The 10,799-nt window shown below is 36.8% G+C and overlaps 1 protein-coding gene across 1 annotated transcript; it reads right to left on the bottom strand.

Moving 5' to 3' along the window:
- Positions 1–1,544: 1,544 nt before the first annotated feature.
- LOC133179549 (uncharacterized) lies at positions 1,545–2,742 on the bottom strand. The gene is made up of 2 exons (XM_061314280.1): positions 2,247–2,742; positions 1,545–2,056 (listed from the first exon to the last, which is right to left on the bottom strand). The coding sequence occupies exons 1-2, from the start codon at positions 2,740–2,742 to the stop codon at positions 1,545–1,547; spliced, it is 1,008 nt and encodes a 335-aa protein (XP_061170264.1).
- Between the last annotated feature and the right edge of the window lie 8,057 nt (positions 2,743–10,799).

Raw genomic sequence — 10,799 nt, forward strand, 5'->3', positions numbered from 1 at the left:
TTCTTGTAAGATCTGAAATCTTGACTGTGAATTAAGGTATCGAAGATCATAACAAAAACGGTATGAAATAATGCTGTAATCTTTTATAATTTTGTCCGGTTTTTCGGTGCTTTGTCAGCAGGGACCAGTACGTACTGATTATGTAATCTAATTCTTTTTTCACTTCTGGATTATTGAATACAGAAGGATAGATGGTTTTCATATTGCCTCTCAATCTTTTAATGCGCGATTTACATATAAGATAAGTGAGCCTCAGCCATTTCAGAAACTAACAACTTTGTAGATCTGGGCTACGACCGTGTTTAGAAACCTAAATGAGAACGGTTATTTCACACATAAATATATACCATGATTGTGACCTGTATTTAAAATATGAATGACCTAACTTTAATATATGAACTTGAACTTTAAATACTTAATAGGGTATTAGTGTCTTATGTAGATGCCATGAGGCTGATGGGGCACAACACTCACCTGAGTCATCTTAACAGTCAGCTTAAGGTTTTGCCAAAGGTCAAGATGTCCAAAAAATTATTTTTACAATAGCTCCAAAATTATGAGGTATAAAGTTAAAACTTCTACAGTTTATAAATATATCATTGATTAACAGATAGAAAGTATCACTTAAAAACAAATATTTAAAAGAATATTTTTTGACAAAAAAAAATTTCAAAAAAGTTGCATATTTTAATAAGAAATGCACCTGCTTAATTCTGTACTTGTAGTGAAAACCATCATTGCAGAAATAATATATTTCTATCAATGAAGGGCAAGTTGGACGTGAATGGCCTCTCTCATGTGAGATAAGGCTAGGTATTGGCGATTCTATGCAAATGAGCTAATAAATACGCAGAAGAGGTATATTTATTATTCAGAGAAGGTTTTTATTTATTTTCTTATGCAAACTTACTATCCACGATATGTTATAGCCAGTACACATTATGACGTCATATTATAACGTCACTGATCTAATCACATCAACAAAACAACGTTTGCGCAAGGTATAACCCTTTTTATTTTTACATAAAAAGTGTATAATGCTAAGAAGAATATTCTACAGATTAATAAAATCCTTAGCATTTTCTCATTTGATCGGAATTGTAAAGTAAATGGTTCTAACACGTGTGTGTTCTACATAAGTTTATTCCAGACCGGCTAGTAAACAAAGTGCATAAAGATATAGCATGCAAACACGTGGTTACAGAGTGCACAGGAGATAGGGATAATCTCAGAATACAATATATACGTTACATCCCCCTTCTTTGAGAAACATGTTTTTCTTAATTGATATAATAATCATTTAATAAGAAATAAAACATTGAAAATTACTTAAGAGTCCATGATGCCTAATTGAAACTTTTGGAGATAGAGTCTTTGTTTTACAGTTCCTTTTCCAATAGATTATATCTTACACTGAACATTCACTTCACTTAGAAAGAGGTATATTTACAATATATACAGATGATGGTAATACAATAAATGATCATGTGGCCAATAACAGCAAAGAGGATTATTATGCCTCAACACTTTTGCTGTTTCACTTGTCACTTGTAGATCTTAAAATCTTCAAAACGTTTTGGCAGTTTTATTTGTCTTGTAGAGCGGCTGATGGGAGTAATTTTATCCGGTGATGGTTTGGGGTTCTCTGCTGATGGTGGCTTATCAGTCATCACATTATCAAAGTTTGGGGGGTCTGCTACGTTGTTCTCAATGAATGACTCATTGCTGCGCCGCAGATGTTTCCTGTTTCGACGATAGGTGCGACCATCCTCTGTAGTAACCTGATATGAGCGGATATAAACTTTCTCGTCAACTTTTGCCTTAGTCCAGGTTTTTTCCTGTCCAAAAGGTCGAATTCTCACGGTTTCCCCGATATTAATCTTTGGTAGGTCTTTAGCTGTTCGGTTATAATAGAATTCTGACAGAGATTTCCGTTTTGCTAATTGCTCTTTGACATTTTTCGGTAGGGATGGTTTCAAAAGTTCAGATTTTGTCGGTAGTAGTGTTCTTGTACGACGTCCCATTAGTCTCTGGACAGCAGAACTTCCGATGTTTTCTGAAGGAGTGTTTCTCCAATCGAGTAGTGCCAAAAAAGGGTCTTTGTTGTCTAACTGGCATTTTTTTAAAATAAAGTTTTTGCAATTTTCACAGCATTTTCTACCTTTCCGGTAGATTTTGGGTATAAAGGTGATGAAGTTATATGATTGAACTCATAGTTTTGTGAGAAGCTTGAAATTCTTTGCTACCGAAGGGAGGTCCATTGTCTGAAATCAGCATCTCAGGAATTCCATGTCTAGCCATTTGGGCTTTGAGCTTGTTTATGACTTCCTTTGATTTCTTATCATGTAGACGGTCAATTTCAAAGAAATCTGAATAATAGTCAACAGTAATGAGATACTGTCCGTCATCAAGCTGGAATAAATCAGTTCCTATCTTTTGCCATGGTCTGTCCGGTATCTCATGAGAAATGAGAGTTTCTTTACCTTGCTCACCTTGTATGGTAGCGCAGACATGACATTTCTTAATGTAGGTTTCGATATCCTTCATCATGTTCGGCCAGTATAGAGATTCTTTGGTCCTGCGGTAACATCCTTGGATTCCAATGTGGCTAGAATGTACCTTTTGTAGAATTTCATCTTTCAATGTGAGTGGAATTACAATACGGTATCCTTTGAAGATGAGTCCGTCCTGAGAAACTAATTCATCTCTAAATGTATGGTAGAACTGTATGTCAGGTGGCATCTCATCGCGCTCGGGCCAGCCATCTTTGATTATTTTGGATAGTTTTAGCAAAATTTCATCCTGTTAAGTTGCAAGTTTTATTTTTTTCAAAGTATCCGATGAGATATTGGCGTACTCGCTCATGGTTATGGATTCAGCATCCTTCTCTGATTTTGAGCGATCGGTTATTGCGAGTACTCGATCTTCTGAATCATGTTTCTGTAGTTGATCTGTAGGAAGGTAGGCTTGACTCAGTGTGTCGGCAAGATACATTTCAAGTCCTCGTTTGTATACAATTTCGTAGTCAAACTTTTGGAGACGTAAGAGCATTCGTTGCAGTCGTTTTGGCGCAGATATTAGGCTTTTCTTGTTGATTATTTCCAATGGTTTGTGGTCTGATTCTACCTTCACCTTACGTCCAAGAGTGTAGTGCTCAAAACGTTCCATTACGAATAGGACAGCAAGTAGTTCCTTCTCAATTTGCGCATAGTTAACTTCGGTCGGAGTTATTGCACGAGATGCATATGCCACTGATTGATCATTTTGAATGAGACAGGCTCCCAGTCCACGTTCAGATGCGTCACACTGTACTGTTGTTGGTAGATTAGGATCAAAGAAGCGTAGTACAGGGCTTGTAGTGAGTATGTGCTTTAGTGCATCAAAAGTTTTGCCGTGAACAGCGTCCTCCCATACGAATTCTGTGTCTGTTTTCAGTAGATCTCGGAGGGGTGCTCTAATTTCTGAGAGGTTTGGCGCAAATTTCTGGACAAAATTCACCATTCCTAGTGAGCGTTGAATGTCAGCTTTGCAGGTAGGTTTCGGCATTTCTGGGATTGCCTTGATTTTCAAGGGATCTACTTTCAAACCTTCGCTTGAGATAATATGTCCTAAATATGAGACGGAACGCATTCTCAATTTTATTTTGTCCTTGTTTATTTTGATGCCCTTAGATCTGCATCTTTCAAGTAGGTTGGAGAGTTTTTTGTCATGATCGAGGATTGCTTTCTCCTCAAAGTTTCCGCAGCCATATATGACTATGTCGTCATGTATTGCCTTGATTCCTTGGAGACCCGATAGTGCTTCGTCCATTCTGCGCTGAAACTCTTCACTAGCTGGTTTGATTCCGAAAGGCATGCGGAGCCATCTATATCTACCCCAAGGTGTTCCGAATGTTGTCAGAAGACTGTTTTCATCGTCCAGAACGATGTGCCAGAAACCATCTTTGCAGTCGACAACAGAAAAAATCCTAGCTTTGCACAGTTCTGGCAATATGTCTTCCATAGTCGGTGTTGTGTAATGGTTACGTTTCAAGGCTTTGTTTAGCGGCTTTGGGTCAATGCACAGTCGCATTTTCCCACTGGGCTTCCTTACGTCTACGAGTGAGGAAATCCAGTCAGTTGGCTCCGATACTGGTGCTAACATACCTAGGTCTGTCAGTCTGTCGAGCTCATTTTTTAGCGGACCTCTCATAGCGATCGGGACCTTTCTAGTGGGAAGTTTAACGGGAGCAGTCGAACTGTCAATCTCAAGATGCAGCATTCCACTTAATTTTCCAAGACCATTGAATACGTCGCTGTATTTCTCTTGAATGCTTTTGTTTTAAATCTCGGAGTCGACGGCAGCAATGTTTTCTCTGTTGACCGTAATCATCTTCATTCCTTGAATTACCCTTGCTCCTAAGATTGGGTTCAAATTTCCTTGAACAACAACAATTTCAATGTTGTAACGTTTATTGTTTTTGTGATTTCGCACACTTAGTCTTCTTTTGCCAAGAGGGTGGCATTCAGTTTTGTTAAACATGACAAGAGTCATGTCTGCTTTTTGAAGCATGCTGAGATTAGGGTCATTGCATACCTGTTTATAGATTTCTTCGGGTTGTACATTCACGGTTGACCCACAGTCTAACTGGAATCTCACAGTTTTCCCTTCAATTTGGATTTCTGCATACAGTTTTTTCTCAATGGAATTTACGTTTTCAATCATGAGGATAAATTCCTCATCACTTGTATCATTGCTGATTTGTTTGAGGTGGCCACGCCTTGGTTTAAGTAGTGGGCAATTCGTTGAGAAGTGGTTCATCTGGCTGCATTTTCTACACCTTTTTCCCCATGCTGGACACACTTCTTTTCTAAAGGGGTGTTCCTTACCACAATATAGACATTCTTTGTGACTTTTAGAGGCAGTCTGAGATTGTTTAATTTCTTTCCTTGTTGTTTGTTTGGTTTTTGTAAATGTCTGCGGTTTGCTTGGCGATTTCATTTTTACGGCATGTACCTCTTCCATAGTTTTAAGCTGGGAGGTGGATTTTTCATTGGCCCTGCAGATGTCAACACATCTCTTTAAGTCCAACTTCGGTTCCTGAAGTAATTTTTTTCGCGTGTCATTGTCCTGTATTCCTAACACAATTCTGTCACGGATCATGTCATTTTCCAGCGCATCAAATTTGCACGTTTTTGCAAGTGATCTCAGAATTGCCACATATGTGTCAATATTTTCAGTCGTTTTCTGATCTCGTTTATAAAACGTATATTTTTCATAGGTTTCATTTGTTTGTCCAATGCAGAAGGCTTCAAATCTTTCTAGTACTATATCTATATCTTTTTTGTCATCTTCATTCTCAAACTGGAGGCCATCAAAAATGTCCAATGCATCAGGTCCAATGCATGTTAAAAAGGTAGCAGTTCTCATCGCTTTGTCTTTCTCCTTTAAGTTGGATGCAGTTTCGTAGTTAGTCCACATCCGCTTGAATTTTTTCCAGTTTGTTGAGAGATTTCCCTTGAGATCCAATTTTCCAGGTATTGGAATTGATGGATTCACAACAATGGGAACGGGAGCATTTGCGTTTCCCTCGTCACGCATGGTTTCCAGTTAAATCCAGAGATTCACAGAAAGACTCAGAAAAACACTTCTGACACCATGTAGAGTAATTGGTTCTAACACGTGTGTGTTCTACATGAGTTTATTGCAGACCGGCTAGTAAACAAAGTGCATAAAGATATAGCATGCAAACACGTGGTTACAGAGTGCACAGGAGATAGGGATAATCGCAGAATACAATATATACGTTACAGGAATTTGAGGAAACTTACACGGGACTGTACATTTTTATCCTTATTCAACTTAAAACTTTACAAATAGAAATTATACAACTGAGCTGTTGATATTTGTGCAGCAATACCAGCAAACTTTGGAATATATTGCTTCTTAATACACCTTGATTTAGTTAAATAAAATAGAGCATGTCCTTGCGCCGAAGCATTTTTTTGATGTCCTTTACAATCTTGTGTAGTAAAGAACAAAGACGTCATAATATGACTCATGTGTACTGGCTATCTCATGTCGTGGGTACCAAGTATGTATTAGACAATAAGTTTTAACTTTCTCTGTATAATAGATATAGTCCTTAGGAATTTTTATTAGTTGATTTGCAAGAAATGCCTTATACCTAGCCTTAACTCACCTGCGCTGAAAGGCAGTTTTTGAAAGCATGGCATGTATTAAGACAAGACCCCTATAAGATCCGCCATTTGCAATGTACTTTCGGTTTCAAATCTTAACATTTGGACAAAATAAACAGGGCAAACAACTTTCCAGAGCCTATCGAAGTCCAACTTGCCCTTCATTGATAAACATATATTGTTTCTGCAATGATGTCTTTCACTAAAAGTACGGAATTAATTAGGTTTTTTTTTTAAATATATGCATTTTTTTTTAAAGAATATTTCTCGATAAATATTTTTTAAGTATTGTTATCAAGTGATACTTTCTGTCTGTTAATCAATGATATATTTATAAACTATAAATGTTTTAACTTTATAAACCACATAGTTTTGGAGCTGCTGTTAAAATAAATTTTTGGACATGTTGACCTTTGACAAAACCTTAAAACTTAGACCTATATTCGGCACTCAGGGCCATTGAGCAGTGAGGGTTCTTGATCATGCCAACATCTACTACGACATGGGACCTTATTTGTTAAGGTCTCATATTTGATGTTACATAATTTGAGATAAAACACTGACTCTGTGTATGACCAAAACACCTAATTTCTGCATAAAATAAAAGTGCACAACAGCATGCTTGGTCTGCATAAACGTTTCATTTACGATCTAATAACTTCCTGTTATTTCAAAATTGAAATTATAAAAAGACGGTATGCGAAGTTCCGGATTAAGCGTCACCACATCTTAAATTCGTCAAATTCAAGAACAGTGCTTATTGATGGTAGACTTTAACACGTCTTTCATAAAAGCCAAAAAAAGAGAAAATCCTCCCTTGTGTGAAATTTTTCAGCGGGTGTGTTCAATTTGGTAAACTCTGTACACATCACCGATACGGACTGACAATACCGGTGAATTGGTTTTGCTTTCTCATATTTCTACTCTGAATTGTTGCGATGAAAAACCTTTGAACTTTTTCTTTGATGAAAATTTCTTCCGCATGTCAGTTGCTCGTGATTTTCACAAGTAGTGAATTTTTGTCGTTCAAGGATTGTAATATCTCTAGTAGTTGGTTCACACCTCCTATGCCAAAATGCAACTTTTTCTTTGATGAAAATTTCTTCCGAATGTCAAATACTCTTCTGATTTTCACAGGTAGTGAATTCTGGTTTACACTTAAATCTGTCGTCCAAGGATTGTAATATCTTTAGTAGTTTGTTCACACCTTCTGTGCCAAAATGCGACTTCAGCTCGAACAGAAGTCCATTGGTTATCTCGCACTGTGAAACACAGATTTCTTCCAAGTCCTGTTTTCGAATGTTTAATTTCTCACAGTATGGACCAGGGAAGTCCATCGTGTCTTGCTGAGACAGGGAAATCAGCAAAAGGCATGACCCCAATAAGGCGTGGAAACATCTAAAATTTTAACAAATAAAAAGCAACATACAATAAAGATACATCAAAATTTTGTTTGGTAAAAAGTAATTTTCTTAATCCCCCCCCCCCCAAAATAGGCCCATGAAAAATTCCCCCTTCCCTGTAAATCCAAAAATAAGTAAAATCGAAGTACTGATGGGAGTTAATTTATGTTGATGTTTCATTTCCGCAAGGTATTGTTTGAAACGGGAAAGTGTTTTTGTCCTCCCGTAATAAAAGATTGATTGTGTGTTTTTGAGAATTTTTCACTATAGAGACGTCACCATATACCGGTGAAGGGCTTCAAATTTAAACCTTTACTCGGCACTCAGGGCCATTGAGCAGTAAGAGTTCTTTATCGGGCCAACACCTACCGTGACACGGGGTCTCGGTTTTTAAGGTCTCATCCCACGGACCCGCAACTTTCACTTTCAAAAACCAGTAATTTCAAAAAGCAAATATGCTATAAATGAAAATATCCTTAGCATGAAAGACAATAATAAATGCAAATGTATTACAATAACAGATGAAAGATTATGAATTGAAGGGAAGGAATAAACATGCATTATATGACAGGAAATAACAATCATAGTCCACCTTCCAAAGATGACATCATCAGAATGACGAGAATTTTCAAGTTATGATCTATCAAATGTCCATACTCGACTAACTATCTATGTATACGCAGCACTGTTAAGGCGTACTTCGACGAAATCAACAGAATATAAAAGTGCATAAATACATACCTTTTTAAAATGAATTTTAATTTTGTAAAGGTACTATATTATCTTATGACTTTAACATTCTTTGAAATAACATTGTATACCCCACTCTGCACTGAATTTGGTTTGGTCACGTTATTTGATAGTCACGTGATAAATGCATATAATGTGTACTGTATGTAGGTCACAAAAAATTTCAATATTGCAAGGGCATACCCTAGTTAAAATTAAAGTAATAGATTGTTTCTACATAACTTGTAGTTTATAGAAAGTGATGCTGCTTTAAATAGAATTGGCATTTTATTAGTTTAAATTTCAAGTTATCTTGCTAATGTCGAAATATGTGCGACCTTTACCAAGTATTTTATGTATTTATTAAGTTATGCTATCGATTTCAGGAAAGCAGCAGCACTTTTCAAGTTAAGGAATATGTCCATTATGTGTATTCAAAAAATGGTCAAGATCTATTAAGTGTATGCCCTTGCGAAAAGGCGATTTAATAAGGCACCTCGGCGTGAAAGTTGCACACCCTGTAGACAAAAACACGGTAGAATTAATTCAATACATTCTCTCGATATTTTTTAAATAATGGCACTAAACAAACGTTTCAGATTTGTATTAATAGTCTACCTAAGATTTTCAAATAATATTCTGTTTAATAATAAAATGCATTTTTCACTGTCAAAAAATTACTTGATCCGCCTCTCACTGCACATAAAATGCGTCAAACTTTACCATGATGACGTCAGGTCGACAAGTGCATTGCGATCAGTGACTTGTTTATATCTTGCTGTGTGGGATTTAACTAGCGACAAAAATGAATGCAGTGGTAAGTTTTGATGTAGTTCATTACTCTTATGCAGCTTAGATTCGCAAATTCTTTCATCTTCTGTTATTGTGAGGAATTGCTATATTTGTGTGATGTCACAGTAAACTTTTCCCTATAAATTATGCCCCGCCCCCTTTATGCAGCCTTAACAGCTGCGTATGGTAGACATGCATGAAATCAACAGGAAAAGAAAACAAGAGGCCCAGGGGCCACATCGCTCACCTGAGCACTATGGCTAGGAAAAAGCAGAAATCAGTTCAGTCTTGAAAGGTTGAAAAGTTTAAATAAAAAAGTGGGGGGGGGGGTCATGAATTGAACAAATTTGAATCTACATTATCTGAGGATGCTTCCATTTAAATATGACCAATCATGGCTTTGCTGTTCTTGAGTACAAGATTTTTAAAGATTTAACCTATGTATTCCTATGTAAAACTTTGATCGCCCATTGTGGCCCCACCGACCCCCGGGGGTCATCGCAGGGGTAATAGGGTCGGAAAGTCTCGTTTACTTTCATTTTCGATTTGCAACTTCCGGGCAGCAGACCAAGATGCCGCTGTGTTTTGCCTTCGGGTGTACCCATATGACTGGCGCGAATCGAACATGTAGTTTATTCAGATTTCCTACAGATCCAAAAAAGAGGAAGAAATGGATTGATAGATGCAGGTATACAAATGATAATACTTATTTTAACAAAACATTAAACTGGAAAACCTGTCTGATAGATCCAAGCCCCGTGTCATGTTATCATGGTTATAGGCCCATACTAAACAAAACTTTGCAGGCCTTATATATACATGTATATCATTGTATTTACAAGGGAATAGTTATAAATTTAACCAATTAGTAGAAATTGTCAGATGATTGTTTAAGAAAGGAACAAAGAAATCGTGGCTTGACTTTTCAGTGCAAATTAATATTTAGAATTATTTTAAAATTATCTTCTGTATTTATATGTCTTCACTCTGTCTCAATCTTCATGATTAACAGAACTTTTAAAATCAGCTGGTATCATACATAATCTCTCAGACAAGACCCATATTAGAAATGCTTAATGTCCAATTTATTTTCATATTTTTTATACTTAGTAATATGAAATTAATTCAAAATAATAAAGAGAATACATGTGTAACAGAGTTAAAAGTGGCTATGCATTGTATATAGTGAGGCCACGCTCCTACTAGCACTAGCTAGTGGGTTAACCCTTTAGCTCAGTAAATAGAGTGATTTTAAATCTGAGGGTTGTAGGTTCAAGCCACAGTGTGGACACCCCTAGCTAATCAGTCATATTGGCGCTCAACTACAAAACCCACATGGTGAGTGATGTTTATAGAGTCTCGTGTGTGAGATACCTCAGGGGTAAGAAATCTCAAGAAGGGGGAAGTGTAACAGAGTTAAAAGTGGCTATGTGTTGTATATAGTGAGGCCACGTTCCTACTAGCACTAGGTAGTGGGTTAACCCTTTAGCTCAGTCGGTAGAGCGTTGGATTTTGAATCTGAGGGTTGTAGGTTCGAGCCACAGTGTGGACACCCCTAGCTAATCGGTCATACAGGATACGATGTAGCATTACACCAAAAGTTTACATTAAACATATGAAAGTAAACTAACTGCTATTTATAGATGTGAGTTTAAATAATGTTGTACAAACAATTTTTAAATTATTAATTTGATTA

The sequence above is a fragment of the Saccostrea echinata genome, unplaced genomic scaffold, assembly GCF_033153115.1.
Source record: "Saccostrea echinata isolate AGI-Se365-2 ecotype Australia unplaced genomic scaffold, CSIRO_AGI_Sech_v1 ptg000005l, whole genome shotgun sequence".
Classification (NCBI taxonomy): domain Eukaryota; kingdom Metazoa; phylum Mollusca; class Bivalvia; order Ostreida; family Ostreidae; genus Saccostrea; species Saccostrea echinata.

Bases quoted from the DNA above. Each gene is read 5' to 3' on its own strand.
- LOC133179549 (XM_061314280.1), bottom strand. From the start codon at position 2,742: ATGCCACCTGACATACAGTTCTACCATACATTTAGAGATGAATTAGTT. The intron at 2,057-2,246 runs GTAGCAAAGAAT...ACACTCCTTCAG, and splicing joins AGACAATGGACCTCCCTTCG to AAAACATCGGAAGTTCTGCT.